This window comes from Mizuhopecten yessoensis, unplaced genomic scaffold (assembly GCF_002113885.1).
Source record: "Mizuhopecten yessoensis strain PY_sf001 unplaced genomic scaffold, ASM211388v2 scaffold213, whole genome shotgun sequence".
NCBI lineage: Eukaryota > Metazoa > Mollusca > Bivalvia > Pectinida > Pectinidae > Mizuhopecten > Mizuhopecten yessoensis.
This window is the reverse complement of record NW_018403434.1, coordinates 148,443-165,026: the sequence shown is the minus strand read 5'-3', so window position 1 is coordinate 165,026 and position 16,584 is coordinate 148,443. Positions and strand designations below refer to the sequence as shown.

Genomic DNA, 16,584 nt, shown 5'->3' with positions numbered 1-16,584 from the left:
GGAACAATATTTTATTTAATCAGGAGTAACGTCTGCCATGATGTCGTGAAACCTGCCTTTAAGTATGAAATGTCACTGTTTTTACTTTAATATATATTAACGTAAATTTAATACCCACTACATATATCCTTATATATATATGTATTTATGGCACAAGGACATTTGTATCTATCGCTGAATAACGAACATAAATAATGTTTTGAAAAAAATAATTATAACCTAGAATTATTTAATATCGCTTATCAGATATTGCTTAATGGAGTAAACTACTACCCAAATTGTATCTGCTGTAAATGTTAGCAAGCATGTAATATCAATTGTCCTCCTTTGCGTCTCCAACATAAAATATAACATGTCATTTGAATTTAATACCAAGGATTCTTCTAACTTTATAAAAGCGCGAGTGCTTTGTTTTCATGTTATTACAAATGTTGCCCATATATTGTGTAGTCTACGTAATGTCTCGTAAATGTTGAAACGTTAAAAATATGTACCGATTCTGTGAGTCGTAAGTTAGTTTGTATACCTACGCTATACAGTATGTGTCGAGTCTTGTAAGTAATATGTTCACCATAATGTTGTCTTATTTTTATACATCGTGTCATATTTCATGTTTCGTGAATATGTTATGTTACCTTACTTTAGAAATTGTATAGAATGTACCATTGCTTTTGGTTGTATTTTGTTTAACGTCCTATTAACAGCTAAGGTCATTTAAGGACGTGCCTCCGTGTGTGTTATGTATGCGTGCACGATTGTGTATATGCTGGATACAGGGTATGTTGGTGTAATTGCTATAACGTACCGTTGCATGTTCATGGAAAGAATAAACCTGCTTCTTCATGTTATTTTAACAGCAAAGTCGGGGAGTTTCTTCTGTGTGCATAGAGGACAATAAATAACCCAAATGGTAGTGTATCCCTAAGCACCCGTGTTTAAATCACCCGGACTCTTTTATGGACAATAAACCTCATACCAGAATGTTAATTGCATGCATATACATATTATTGCAATTACCAATTTTCTGAATAGCACAAGAGATCCCAGACGGGTCATGGCGCTCACCTACGTAAGACCGTAAGGTATTTGTTAGTGATATTCAAGTTCGATATTTTCCATTACTTTCTCTTACTTTTATCTGTTGGATTTTGTCAACAGTAAATGCATATTGTGGTTACTTTTGCTAAACATTTAATACAGTTGGGGTTTATAGTTTTCTTTCGAAATGAGGTCAGTATGTCTTTATGCGGAAATAACGATAACATTGATGACATCTCAAAATCAAAGATGGATAACTGGAAGCTATGTTGTTTTCTCGATCAGTCTCGAAATGTGATGCTTGTGATACTAAACATGTGTCATTTCCCTTGAATTGTTTCTCAGTTAATATATCAGTTGCAGATTTGTGTGGGTTTTTTCACCACGATAACAGTTTATTTAAACTCAAGAATAAATTATTTTAATAGACCCTCGGCTTTGTCTTGTATTTTACTTCGACTAAGAAACCACATGTATACGATTAAACGCCTTAACAACAGCTTAGGTCACATAAGGACGTGCCTCCATATGTGTTGTGTGTGTGCATGTGTGTATGTGTGCTGGAGGCAGGGTATGCAGGTGTTTTTGCCTCTTTGTTATAGCGCGGATCTGATAGTGTGGTAAATACGTATTCATGAAATAAGTATCCTTAATCATGTTATTGGTTTAGAGTTATTCTCCTTGATGAAATACCATGTGCTTGAGCGGCCATATTGCTGTAGCATCTGCTTGCTCTGCTATACTGAAACAACGATGTGGCAAATAAAGTTCGTCTGCAGGCTGTCATAGTCTCCTGTTACTTCTGATGACTACTTCAAGGAAATACCTCACTAAAGTACCATACTGAAGGCACCGCTAGCACAGCATTCCGCCCTGTCACATTATACTGCCAACGAGTGAACCAGTGCACATTACCCTGAATGCTTCAAGTTAAGCAGGTAATAAGGACTACCAATTTTAAGGACTTTGGTATGGTATGTCCCGGGGTGGAGACTGAGCCCATGGACTTCCTCACCTGGGCGATTGGTTTGGTTTAGTATTGTTTAACGTCCTATCAACAGTTATGGTCATTTAAGGACGCCTCCCCTGTATGCAAGATGCATGTGTGTAGTGTATGCTTGTGTGTTTTAGGAAGCTGCGATATGTTCGTGTTGGTCTCCTTGTGACAGCGCGGAACTGATGCCGACTTTATAGTGCTACCTCACTGAAACATACTGCCGAAGACACCCAGCAGGACACCCCTACCCGGTCACATTATACTGACAACAGGCGAACCAATCGTCCCACTCCTAAATTGCCTGAGCGTTAGGCAGGAGTAGAAACTACCAATTGTTCTGGTATGTCTCGGCCAGGGGACAGAACCCAAAGCCTTCCTCACAGGGGCGAGCACTCAACTAAACACCAAAAGTGAGGCATTGTCAATGGAGACATTAGGAAGAAGAAAGAAAAGAAGAGAAAAGATAAGATCCCAAAATCAGTCGCCTCTTACGATCATGCAATGGGGGCAGCAAGTACATTTCTGATGTCCAACCTGCAGGAACCCAACGTTCCACATTAAAGCCAAATGTGATATATTGCCAAGCAAGCCGTTTAAAAAAGGGATTAAGAAGTAGAGGTAGAGAGAAATACATAATATGGCAATAGATTTATTTTGGTCGCGTTTTTGTCCCCAAGTAGAGTGCACAAACGCAAATCCAAAAATTCAACAGGGGAGGGGGGCCTCCCACATTAGCCGTCTCTTACATGCATGCAGTGAGTAACCTCTATCCATGATTAATTAATTGATTTACAAAATTTGTCATCGATAATCAAATTCATTATTTTTTGCTGTCAAATATACTCAAGTTAAATTTACAATGAATAAATATCCAAAAGTATTGCATTTATATGGAATTATATTTACCTGGTTGAAAGGTTGTTCAAAATGGCATCTTTTATATTCTTTACTACCGGTGGGTCATCATTCTGTAGGATCATTTCTCAATTTACTTCAAAAGAGAAAGACTGATGGACACTCTGGGTTAGGCTGTCTACCAGCCCTTACTAGCTTATCTCCCCCTGGTTTGAGAACTTCTAGAAACTGACATTTCAATTATCACAATTATTAGAGTTTATTTTTTCAAAATAATTAAATATTCCACAGACAGGATGCAGTCAAACTGCGTTTGTTCCATACAACAAGCATTGTTGTCATTTTAAGAGACCAAGACACTCCATGATATCTTGTGCCATCCTAGCACACTTTGAATATTTCTTTTCTGCCTTTCGGTGGTGTCGCCCTAGACACTCAATGATATTATGTGCCATCCTAGCACACTTTGAATTTCTGCCTTTCGGTGGTGTCGCCCTAGACACGCAATGATATTTTGTGCCATCCTAGCACACTTTGAATATTTCTTTTCTGTCTTTCGGTGGTGTCGCCCTTGACACTCATGATATCTTGCGCCATCCTAGCACACTTTGGATATTTCTTTTCTGCCTTTCGGTGGTGTCGCCCTAGACACTCAATGATATTATGTGCCATCCTAGCACACTTTGAATTTCTGCCTTTCGGTGGTGTCGCCCTAGACACGCAATGATATTTTGTGCCATCCTAGCACACTTTGAATATTTCTTTTCTGTCTTTCGGTGTCGCCCTAGACACTCATGATATCTTGCGCCATCCTAGCACACTGGATATTTTTTTCTGCCTTTCGGTGGTGTCGCCCTAGACACTCAATGATATTCTGTGCCATCCTAGCACACTTTGCGTATTTCTTTTCTACCTTTCGGTGGTGTCGCCCTAGACACTCCATTATATATTGTGCCATCGAAGCACACTTTGCGTATTTCTTTTCTACCTTTCGGTGGTGTCGCCCTAGACACTCCATTATATATTGTGCCATCCAAGCACACTTTGCGTATTTCTTTTCTGCCTTTCGGTGGTGTCGCCCTAGACACTCCATGATATATTGTGCCATCCAGGCACACTTTGCGTATTTCTTTTCTGCCTTTCGGTGGTGTCGCCCTAGACACTCAGTGATATATTGTGCCATCCAAGCATACTTTGGATATTTCTTTTCTGCCTTTCGGTGGTTTCGCCCGAGACACTCCTCGTCACATGACTTAAAGCCACAAACAATGGACCAATCAAATCAATGTTGTCTAGTTTGATCACCGGATCATTGAGAGTATGTGTCGCGTACCACTCTCTAGACAAGTAAATTGTTTCAATGCAACATAATCATTGTTTTTAACATATGCATATATCATTTTAACATATGCATATATCATGAGCTGATTACGTGTTGAATACTAACACGATGTCCGTGCCTCATATTTCAAGGTCACAGAACACGATTAAAGCTTTAGTATCCAAATGCTTGTCCAGTTGATAACTTTCTGAATTTATGAAACATTAAACAAATATTCACTGTCTCGATAAAGTGACGGTAGAGGTCTTTTATTGTTTTGCAATAGTTCATTGTTTGTGTTTATCTTTGGATTGTTGTTATCTCTTGTGTTGTTTATAGTTCGAGATACTATCTTAGTACCTCATATTCATGTCATGGATGTTGCCTGGTGTGGAGTATGTGGTGTCCATACCTACGATGTTATGATACCGGTAGCAGGACAAACAGTATACCTGTAACGACGAGGTGTTTACCGAGAAGAAGCGACCAATGAAAATGTTATCTTAGTATATTAAATAGTATCTATTTGATTTTATGTGGTTGGCAGATGTCGCTTAATAGGTTGTCCAGTGCGGTGTATCTGTTTTAATGCGTTTTGACGCGACAGGAATATGGTTATTTTTATGTGAGAGAAGTAGGCCAACTGTATGAGTCAGTTTTGGATTGTTTAACAGTTACGACTTTTAGCTATTTACTCAGAAATAGGTTCAAGAGAACCAGCATCATAAACATGTCTGAAATTACAGAAACAGAGGAGGGTGTTTCTTCACGCTTCTTGGCGGAGACTGAACGGCCTTATGGCTCGATGGAGGATGGTGACGATGTTCCAGTAGACCAAGGTTGGGCCTGGGTGGTTTTAGCAGGTAGGTGTTTTTGTCATAATTCTAAACAGTCTATAACCTACAGTGCTATGTACTTATTATCGATCTATTGTCGACTACGTATTTCAGTCGTCGAGATATATAGATTATATTTGTGTGTTACTGTAGCTGCAGCACCATATACTTTATTTATATATTCAGTATTGTACTTTGTAGCTTCGATGTTAACATATGCTTACTTGCTTATGGTAAATTTGATATTATCGCAACAACTAGGGTCATATGACAAATGGTGCGTAGGAAGACACCGCCGTAAAAAATATATGGGAAGTGAGAAAAGAATATAATAAGATTCCAAGTGCTAAAGTCAGGGCGGTAGATCTTTTTGGTTTCTTGCAGTCCCCTTAACCCCCGATTCTGCGAAGGGGACACATAAGTAGCCTCTTTAGATCATGCAGTGGGATCTATCGGGCTAAATAGTTACTAGAGTTGACAGCACTAGGCCCTATAACGACCCTTTCCTGACACACATACAGTACAATATTGCAAGACACAATACGGCCATATATTCAGCCCTGTTACTCATGTCCAACTCATGTTAGAAGTTGTATGGAAAATCGCTATGATATATGGATTTTACTGACTGGTAATCGTAGCGTCGCAAAAAAAGTTTTAAAAAAAAAGGCAAAGTGAATAAAACAGCTAAGTTGACCGTTATTATATAATAAACATACTCTCATATTTACTCTACTTAACCCTACGCTAAAATGGCTGTGAAGTTATCATAGAATTGCAATCCATTGTCTCGTTTTACGGCCCATCGACAATACAAGTCATTTAAGGCGAAACACCATAACAATAGTTCACAACAGGGGACACATAAATAGGTTGTAAAATATATCATAACTTACTCAAACATTACTTAGAACAAATAAAACTCATTGTTGATAGATAATATAACGTAATACCGAGGTTTACTTTCTACTATAAACAGTTAAAAGTGAAGAAGTATGTGATAGGTTACTAAATATAGTTAATCCAGGGTCTGCCTATTTAATGACATTCAACTGTTAAGTACATGTATGTTTAGTCAGACCTGTCAGTGATTATATTCATATATATATTCAATGAGATATTCAATGTGCATGTACATAGTCACGCACAAAGGTAGTCGGGGTATCAGCTCATGACAACGATGGGACCAGCTAGGTCATCGTGCTACTCTGTGCAAGTCATAATATTACAGTGAAGTTGGCCCTGGAGTGTTACCATCGTCTTTTTATGACATTACAGCTGTGACGATGCAAAACCCTAACAAACTCTCGTGAACAACTAATAAAGCCCGAAAGTGCAATTGTAAATAAGGTAACATAGATTTCCTGTACTATTGAAAGCAGGTTAATGGTTGTGTATCTGATAACATATCTGTAGGTAACATAACTCGCATTTCGCACTTTTCTCCGAACAGTACAACAAAAAATAATCTGTTTTGCAGAGAAATTGAATCAACATGCTTGAACATAGACAGTGTCACAATTAAGGAAGTATTTGTGCCTACATATTATATAATAAAGCTTTTTTCAAATCTCGCCGCATCTTGATATGGGTTGAAATTGAGAAGTTAAATACAAAATGCTACTTATCACTTCTACAGGGTAGGATTATTTATATATTGTTTTCACTTTGCGTGTTTCCATTGTTGTAAGGGCATAATAGAATATGCAAATAATAATACATAATGTTTAATAATATACATATATTTATGATTATCGTCTGTTATATTTTCAGCCAGCACAGTCATCAATATAATATACTCTGGAATATTGAAATCATTTGGGATTTTCTTCATCGAGATACTCGATGTTTATGGTGGCACTGTGTCGACAACCTCTCTTATATCGGGACTCCAGTTCACTGTATACTGTACAGCAAGTAGGTAATAGCATGATAGGCAAGTTATAGCACCCGTTTCCGTAAAGGCTTTAAGTTTCGCTTCAGGATTTTCGTGAATGAACATGTTGCCTTTCGTTCTTTTTGGTCCTGCCTCCATTTCTGGTGATGTGTGTTCATATCATTATCGAGTTTCACATCTTCATTTGTGTCGTTTTCAGTACTATAAACTTGTTCATGCCTATATCGATAAGCTTGTCCCCGTTGATGCCTGTTTCACTAAACGTGTGTACGTGGTGTCTGTTTTCACTCTACTTTTTGTGTCGCCTGCAACGCGAGGCGACATATCAGTATTACTTTGTCGGCGTCGGTTGCGTTGTCCGAAACAAGGTTTCAGTGCGATAACTTGAGTTTTTGGTGAAGTTATGCCCCTTTTATTGCCAAAAAAAGGTATTGTGTAGTAACGGGTTTTGGCATGTCACACTTGACAAATAAACGCTGTTCATCATTTTTGCCGTTAACGTTTGCTTGTTTACTTAGTGTTACCCATGTCCGTCCCGTCCCGATTCAATGTAAACACTTAGCAACTTCATTCTTTGACAGATTTTTGTCAAACTTAATACAAAGGTCAAGTATGGGTATACTTCGGACATCGTTGTATTTCAGGGATCCAAGGTCAAGGCCAAGGTCACACTTGCTATATATAGAAAATCATCAACTGATTCAATTTAAACACTTAGCAACTCCATTCCTTCATGTATTTTGGTCAAACTTTATGCAAAGGTCAAGAATGAGTATACCTCGGACATTGTTGTGTTTCAGGGCTCCAAGGTCAAGGCCAAGGTCACTGCTGCTATATATAGAAAATCATCTACTAATTCAATTTAAACACTTAAATTAAAATCAACTTTAAGTGTAGTACCTTGTGTGTGTGCATGTTTCAGGGTATCAAGATCAAAGTGGTTGTAACTTTTCATAAAACACGGAAACTAATGTCACATGGCAGCGGGGACATTTATGTCTTACATACATTTTCTAGCTCTTTTGTCAAACTTGGTAGGAAGTTTCATTATCTGAATGCATTGGATGAGACCTCAAATCATGATATTAAAACGCTATTGGGCAGAGTTTTGAGCATTTTTCAATGCGGTACAATGCTCCTTTCATTACCAAATTAGGGCATTGTGTAGATAATTCAATAACTTTTTCATTTTCTAATCAATTCCTTTCACATTTGGTATGGTAATATTGTTCAACAGATATTACAGGTTTTTTTGTCGATTTTCAACTTTCCGCGTTTTGGCGTATCACACCTGACATAGCAGCACTGTACTTCCTTTTGTTGTTAACTTTTCCTTGTTTACATGATAACTCATACGATTGTTATCCGATTTTTATTTAACTACTTCGTTGTTTCATTACCTGAATGCTTTGAATGAGTTCTTAAATTCTGACATTTAAAGGCTATTTGGCAGAGTTATGCTTCATTTTCATTGCCAAATAAGGGCATTCTTTCGAAAATGCAGGAACTTATTATTATTTGTTCAAAACTCCTACCTCAAAGCCAAGATTCTAGTTTTAGTAAAAGCAACATTGACCACGAAAGTGTAATTCTGAAACACAGAATAGCTTGCGCCATAAACAAAGTAAATGAATGGCAAGGTCACAGTCGCCAACAAAACGGTAGCAGTAAACACATTTATATCAACTCAAGTTTTTTTAGGTTGATCGAGCTCAGGCTTCATACAGTGAATCCTTACCAATAGTGCTGCTAGGGATTGGTTTTTTTAGGTTCGAAGGTCAGAGGTCAAGGTCACCGTTACTGAAAATAGTAAATTTGTTACGCAGGCGACACATCCACTCCTTTGGAATTCTTGTCTTTTCTAATGCCCGTTTCTCTACACATATTTGTCCGTCATTAAACATTTAACTTAATTAACATATCCTCGTTGATGCTTTATTGACCAGACCTACCCGTGCTGATGATTCTGCTGCGGTACCAGAGTGTGCGGACCTGTCAGCTCATCGGTATCATCATCAGTACATTGGCCTACGCCCTCAGCAGTTTGACCTCCAGACTCGACATCCTCATCCTTTGTCAAAGCGTTCTTAATGGTAAGATGTAAATACCTGCCACGTTACAGGGACATCGGATAAAAAAAGAACGAACGATAAGTTTGTGTTAATTGAATGATCACATACTATCAGTACAGGCTGGTACGAAAAGCGCAAATACATTTTTCGTTTTACACCACAGATTACTGGGTTAATAATGAGTATACAAACAATAAAGTTCATGTGAAGAAAGAGAGAATACTGAAGTGTCAACAAAATAGTCATTCAAACTCAAAATTTAATATAAAAGAATCAATTTCGAAGTACCTATCATGGTTATCATGCTTTGAATGTTAATCCTACATTTTTGTGTTTAAGGATTAAGTATAGCACTAATCGTTCCCACTGGCATCGTTCAAGTGGGTAGATATTTCCGGAAACACATAGGACTTGCTAACGGAGTTCTGATGGCGGGATTGTCCCTGGGTGGGCTCGTGATGCCCTCATTGATCCAACTTATTGTCCAAGAATATACGCTACACGGCGCTCTCCTTCTTACTTCCGCTATTGTCTTAAATGCACTTCCGGCTGCAGTTCTTCAACGCCCACCAGAATTCTATCGTCGACTGTACAAAATAAAATGGAAACAACGCCTTGCGACGAGTCAAGAAATGATATCTTGTGAATCAGAAAATACGAACAATGTTAACGAAATGGATTTATTAGTTGGCACTAAAAACAAAAACAAATTGGGATATCAAATATCTACCTCCGAGACCAAATTATCAACACTACACAGCAAAAGAGCGACCCGGCGAGAAAAGGATGTAACGCTGACTTCAAATTCAATGCCAGAGTTACTACACTCGCAACATCAAACACGTCACAAAAAGGACATTCACTTCCAGAAAGTAACGGATATTAATGAGTTTCGTCATTTTTCATCCATGTCTGCTTTCGAATGTGCAAGTGTTCCCAATTTATCTCTTTCACCCGAACGCAGATCAAAGGAACAAGCAAAATCTGACTTGGGATCTGAGGATTGGTTAACGGTTTCATGTATTCCTACAGTGATTGCAAGCTGCAAAGAGAGTGGACGTATTCTCCTGAAAAACAAGATCTTTTTAATCTTTGTTGCTTTTTATACCACAGGGACAATAAGTAACGAGACGGTAACTATATATCTACCACCACACGCAAAGGAAACTGGCATCGAAAGTTCGAACATAGCATGGCTCATCTCGATACATTCAGTATGTGATTTTCTCGGACGGGTTTTATGTGGATATCTAGCTGATTTACGTTGGATGAAAAAACACAATCTGATTTTAGTTTCACAAGTCGTTACGGCATTGTTACCACAGTTTATTTACTTGTACGATACGTTTTTTAAACTTGCAATTTTTGCAGCGCTTTTTGGTTTGATGTCGGGTGTAGTGTTCGCGATTAGCAGTCCGGTGCTTAAAGACATTGTGAACGAGGAACACTTTGCATCCGCCATTGCTGTAGCCATCTTTGTAAAGGGAGCTGTACTAGGTGGAATGATCCCTTTACTTGGTAAGTCAACAGATTTTCTCTTTGAGCTGTTTTTGTTTATCTACTATAAAGAACGTGTTATTGCTACGCTGAGCGCCAAGAAAATGAAACGTCAACCATAACTTTTAGTAAGGTACCTTTTGATCTTCAATTAAGTGGAACCAACAAATATGTCCATTAAATATTAATACATATAAGATAAACGTAACACACACACACACACACACACACACACATACGTGTTTTGTACCTTTAACATTTTGGTAATAGATACAGATGTTCTAAATAATAATTTACCGCATACGAATACAAATATGTCCTGAATTGATACCGCAGCTCTTTGGATATTCATTCCGACTGAGCAACATGAAGGTACTATTCCTTTCATCTGTGAAACCTGCAACCTTAGGAAAATGAAATTTACACCCGCTTATAGTTGCATTTTGCAATATCGGGTTCTTTGGATCTTGATCGACACATACAAGATTAAAACTGCACAATACATTTCCGAAACGCTTGCTTTATTCAACTGATTTTGAGAAATCTTTATAGACTATCTTAAATTTGTTATGGTTATAATATTGTTATGATGTGATATTCTATTTCTTCTTTATTTATAGGATATCTACGTGACTTAACAGGTACATACCACGTGACATTCCATTGTATGGGAGCTACGTCAGTGTTGGCGGTGTGTGTACTGATTCTGTTTGCCATTGTCATTTCGAAACATTCTCCATAACGGTTTAGTTTTCATAATTGTTATAGGGCTCTTGGACAAAACGTTGCACCGTACAATTGTAATGAAATTTAAAAACAAAATCTAATGCTAACAATGTTATACAACATTGTTGTACAAATTTATTATCTATCTATAAGAATTTCAGGTTCATGGAAATATAGGTCTGCTCGATATCACTACATGATCATAAGAGGCGACTAATTCTCCCTGCAGATTTGGGTGTGGTTCCTTCCTTGCCGCCTATTCAGTGAACATTTAAGTGGTTTCTTCAATGTTTCATTATAGGGCACGGAAAAAAGCCCCCAATTCTGCGGGGCCCCCACATTAGTCTCCTGTTACGACATCTTTCCCCGTACCGGCATGGAAACGCCTGATGACCCTAACCCTAGTAAAGTATTGCAAGTGAGTCGAGCCACCTGTGATTTAAATGTCCTTGGAATAGGACACGGCAAAAAAAACGGATAAATTATTATTTTGTTCTGTTGGAAATTGTTGCAATATAATAAATAAACCTTAATGTGATTTTTAATTCCGTAAGAGTGAAGTGATACGGCCTAAAATATCCGAATAATAATAATTCTTTGTTTGTTTTTGTTTGTTGTAGTATAATTAAAATAAAACTCAACGTGATATTTAGCTCAGTAAGAGTAGAGCGAGAGAAACGACAATGTCACTTTGAAAGATGTTAAAAGAGCACCATTTACTAAAGGGGTTCTACGGTTCAAGTGTGTATGTGTTTATATATATATATTTACATTTGGTGTGGCAAAGCCCTTCTATATTACTACTAAAGTACTGCCAATAGCAGAATCGTCGTATGAGACTATAACTGAAGTCTTTGCAGGGCGTATGAATACATCTGACTTGCACAATGTAAACAAACATGGCTGCCATACATTGTCAATTTACAGTTGTGGGATCGCACAACGTTACACGATCTGCGGTGTGTGAACGATGGGCTAACGATAAAAAGCTGGACGATGATGTTTACGTATGTTTCTATATTCTAGCAACATCTATAAACTTATCTTTCTGTCTATAAATTCTTATATTTAGAAATTGTGTTTGCTGTGTTTTTAAACAATCTTAACCGACACATGTAAAATTACAACACGATCCCGTATACAGATAAACATAACCACTTTGTACATGTACCTGGACCGTAGTTTTCTTCCCGCCTGGGGCACTTACGTAACTCTTCGGGTAAGGCCGGGTGTGTGAAAATCCAGGTGAAGGGGAGCTATAGGCAAACGAATGCAAATAACAAATACTATTCTTTACGGTCAAACGGTATCGCATATCAGCTCTGTGTGTCAGGCACTGGTCAGGTAAAACTCTTGACACTCATAAAATTGTTATTTACCTGTTCGGTTACCTTGGAGCCAAACCCATTCTTGACAGCCTAACGGTCGCTGTAATACTGTGTAAACACGCATTGTGAAATTGCATAATCTTGATTATTGTGATGAGAAATTACAGATATATACACAGTGTACATTATCGCATACAAGCCTTCCGTATTTTTGTCATTCCGTAATTTTGATCTACAAATGATACCAAATCGCACAGTTGTGCGGAGAGAAGGGCACAACGGGGCGAACGATTGCTAAATCGCACAGTTGTGCGCACCATGGGTGGACGATGTGCGGACGGTGTGTGAACGATGTATGCACGGTGTGCGCACGCTATTTTTGGTACATTGTGCGGTCCCACAACTGTACATTGACATGAGAATTTAGAAAAATGTGAAAATGTTTAATAAAATATTTTCTGACTAATTTTCTAGCAGTATTTTTTTTTTTTCAAATAATAACATTAAGAGTAAAATTTGAAAAAATATCCAAAAATGATAAAAAAAAAAAAAAAAAAAAAAAAAAAAAAAAAAAAAAAAAAAAAAAAAAAAAAAAAAAAAAAAAAAAAAAAAAAAAAAAAAAAAAAAAAAAAAAAAAAAAAAAAAAAAAAAAAAAAAAAAAAAAAAAAAAAAAAAAAAAAAAAAAAAAAAAAAAAAAAAAAAAAAAAAAAAAAAAAAAAAAAAAAAAAAAAAAAAAAAAAAAAAAAAAAAAAAAAAAAAAAAAAAAAAAAAAAAAAAAAAAAAAAAAAAAAAAAAAAAAAAAAAAAAAAAAAAAAAAAAAAAAAAAAATATGATGGGTTCTGGGTAAATATACTGTCATCTGCTACTGCTGCTGCTGAGATGGCTGAGCATCAAGAGCTTGGAAACTTTAATCTGCAAATTCCATGTTTGTTTACAAGAAAGTGATCAAGATGGAATACCAAGTGATGATGATACTATTTTGGCAACAATAAGCATGACAGAACTTCTTTGGGTAGTACCAACCGAGATATCAGAATGGTTGAACGAAGCAATAAGCAGCATTGATACTGTCAACCCTCCAACAAAACTAAAACCTGATCAAAATAATACTCATCAAACTGAAGAATTTGACCAGGAACCTGAAGCCAAGAAACCTAGATTCTCAAATGTTTTTAGTCATGATTTGGAGCAATTATTTGCGGAAAGACAAGCACCAAGCACTAAAAAATACAGCCTGGGGGTTGAAAAATTTCAAGGTAGGCAAAATTTTAAATTATTGCTCTCAGTGTAAAATTAATTTAATCTAATGGAGCGCTTTCTTTCTGTAACAGCAAGTCAAAGAGTCAGTTTTGCTTTGTTTTAATTGTTGAAAACGGATTAAATATATATAGAAGGCCTCATTGATTTGCAGAAATTGATAAGTTACACTGAGTATGTAAATACGATAGATATAAAACTGGACAGACCACTTCAAAATTCATTATTTGAACAAAATGTCTGACTATAGTCCAAACAAATGGAACTTTTTTGAAGAATATGATATTGTGTACATCTGGTTGCAGCAGCATTCAAGCAATCAAGACGCATTATTGTTGCAATCAAATGTAAAGCAATCAAAAAAGGTCTCAACTGGTACAAAAAATGAAAAGTAAGTTCAATTCATCAGTGGTTGTTAAATAAAAAAAGGTGCAGTAAGTTCAAGTGGTGGCCTCTGTTTAATTATAATGAAAACAATTCTGCAGACTTTATGTCTCGTGTTCCAACCCTTTCATATTTTTGTTTTTTTGCTATCAGAATGGAACAAGGAGACAACAGGAGCACACTTGGATATGGGAATGGTTCCTGTCCACCAACTTGCAGAAAGTCTCGGAAATTGTACGGTTACAGCAAGTGTCCAGTCAAAATGATAAAAAGACTCATTGAAAAAACAAACCCTACTGCAACGAGTTTGTTTAACCAATTTAACTAAAGTGCAGTACTAAAACCGAGCGAATCGGCAATATGGTACACAAATAAATATTTGTCAAAACGAACATTCGCGAAATTCATGTCCAACATATGTGTGGCCGCCAAGATCGACAAAAATTACACCCCTCATTGTCTCCGAGCAACAGCTATACAGTTCCGGAACGAGCAAGGGTATGAGGCACGACATATCATGTACATGAGTGATCATAGGTGCAGTGTCACTACCGAACTTACCGGTATCTACTGCTTTGATTCCGAACACCAGCTCCCTGTCTCAAGTGTCTGTGAGATCAACAAACAATTTACGCCTGGATTTTTCACCAATTCAACTTTCTCCGGTTGCACGATCAACATCAACAACATGCCGGACTGCAAATAACTCTGACCTGATTACTGCGGGCTTCCGTTGAGTGCGTGCGCCGGATATAGGTCGGAAAATGTTTTAACTACTTGAATAGTTACTAACAAAATGTTATTTGTTACTGTTTTGTGAATTGAGAATATGTTATATATAAATTAAAAACATAAATTATTAACGAAAGTTGCGTTTTAAGTCTTTTCAATTTTGTATGGAATAGCGCGTGACGTCAGCTGTTATCTTTGTGCCGTTCTAGATATTGACCTGAACTGACGATAATAAGTGGGAAATTTGAGAATTGAAAAAGACATAATTTTTTGCAAATTCTCATAACGAAAACATAAATATAAGCAATAAACTGCATAGATATGGCAGACCAACTGGTATAACTGCCACATGTGTCACACACAAACTGAATGGTGCGCGCTATATGCAGTTTATTGCTTAAATATATATTATGAATAAAAAACAAGTCGGTGCCCTGAAGAAACAGCGACCGCAATCTTTGCCTTAACGCCACTTTGCAAAATTGATGCAAAGAAAGCGTTCCACATTTTTAAGAATCTTGCATAATCTTTATTCCAAAAACTTCTTTACAGGCAATGTTTTCGGCTTTATCGTATTCAAGTTATTCATCAGATGCGATAGGCTTTTTAAGCTTATTGTATCCAACTGGACGATCGTAAGAGGCGACTAATGAGGGGCTTTGCAGAGTTGAAGATGGTTTCTTTATAGGCCTGGGGCCTGTAACTGAAACATTGTTTTTAACTATATATTTACGGAATGATTTAAAGTGACACAAAGTTTCTGGTAAGAGTGTAACTGTAATCCGTTCGTAAGTGGCTCTTCTAGTCGTAAACCTCACTTCAAAACGTACGTACGAAAGGCGATATTAGCGGATTTTTTTCCGGAATATTCCCTTCACCGCTTTCCATTTTGCTGGGTTTATTTATCACAGCGTCCTCGCTGCGTTTGTAATACATGGTCTTTTGTTATGTAATAGTAAGCGTATGTTTGACACCTGTAAAAACAAAACGGCGGCTAGGCAGAAATCTAAGGGGTTTTGTATTGAGAATTATCATCATGGCAGCTACATGTATGCCAAAAGCAAACCGCAAAAGAAAGCCAAACTATACTATTGAAGAATTGGAAATACTGCTGCGAGGAATCGAAGCGAACCGGGATGTTTTGCTTGGAAAATTTTCAGACACTAAAACAAATGAACGTAAATAGAAAGTGTGTAAATCCATTGCTGCAGATGTCAGTGCTGTCAGCTTCACGCAGAGGTCAGACGATGACATTAAGAAAAAATGGCATGATTGGAGTTCTATTGTGAAAGGAAAACGACCAAAGTTTACTCGAGAAAGAAAGCAAACGGGTGGTGGACCCCCTCCGGAAAAGGATGAACCATCTGAAATAGAGGAACGGGTTGTTGGGATTTTGGGAACCACGTACGTCTATGGCCTTGATGCAGACGTTGGAGACACAGATTCACAACATTCCTCCAGAAACATGTGGTAAAATTTTGAGTAGTTTATAAAATACGTGAATAAAACAACATCTACTTCAATCACGACATTGTTTTGTAAAATATGGGAAATTTGAAATAAACAAAAAATGATGTTGCTGGAAAAATGACACATTATTTGACAACGTATTTTTCAAAAGTCAAAGTTACGTCCGTTGACAAG

At 37.1% G+C, this 16,584-nt stretch overlaps 2 protein-coding genes across 4 annotated transcripts; both read left to right on the top strand.

Moving 5' to 3' along the window:
* Positions 1 to 4,579: 4,579 nt before the first annotated feature.
* LOC110465215 (monocarboxylate transporter 13-like) lies at positions 4,580 to 12,190 on the top strand. 3 transcript variants are annotated; one of them, XM_021520929.1, is made up of 5 exons: positions 4,580 to 5,074; positions 6,821 to 6,964; positions 8,891 to 9,037; positions 9,356 to 10,534; positions 11,134 to 12,190. In XM_021520929.1, exons 1-5 carry the CDS (start codon positions 4,942 to 4,944, stop codon positions 11,253 to 11,255), a joined length of 1,725 nt encoding a protein of 574 aa, XP_021376604.1. In that variant the 5' UTR covers positions 4,580 to 4,941; the 3' UTR covers positions 11,256 to 12,190. The 3 variants fall into 3 exon arrangements, with proteins under 3 accessions (XP_021376604.1, XP_021376680.1, XP_021376766.1); XM_021521005.1 differs by lacking the exon at positions 6,821 to 6,964; XM_021521091.1 differs by lacking the exon at positions 4,580 to 5,074 and having other exon boundaries at positions 6,824 to 6,968.
* Positions 12,191 to 13,405: 1,215 nt separating this feature from the next.
* Positions 13,406 to 14,841, top strand: LOC110463512. Its single transcript, XM_021518194.1, has 2 exons — positions 13,406 to 13,823; positions 14,362 to 14,841. The coding sequence occupies exons 1-2, from the start codon at positions 13,562 to 13,564 to the stop codon at positions 14,472 to 14,474; spliced, it is 375 nt and encodes a 124-aa protein (XP_021373869.1). The 5' UTR covers positions 13,406 to 13,561; the 3' UTR covers positions 14,475 to 14,841.
* Positions 14,842 to 16,584: the final 1,743 nt, after the last annotated feature.

Coding starts and splice junctions, on each gene's coding strand:
- LOC110463512 (XM_021518194.1), top strand. CDS start 13,562: ATGACAGAACTTCTTTGGGTAGTACCAACCGAGATATCAGAATGGTTG. Junction 13,824..14,361: donor GGGGGTTGAAAAATTTCAAG/GTAGGCAAAATT, acceptor TTTTGCTATCAG/AATGGAACAAGGAGACAACA.
- LOC110465215 (XM_021520929.1), top strand. CDS start 4,942: ATGTCTGAAATTACAGAAACAGAGGAGGGTGTTTCTTCACGCTTCTTG. Junction 5,075..6,820: donor GGCCTGGGTGGTTTTAGCAG/GTAGGTGTTTTT, acceptor TTATATTTTCAG/CCAGCACAGTCATCAATATA. Junction 9,038..9,355: donor TTGTCAAAGCGTTCTTAATG/GTAAGATGTAAA, acceptor TTTGTGTTTAAG/GATTAAGTATAGCACTAATC.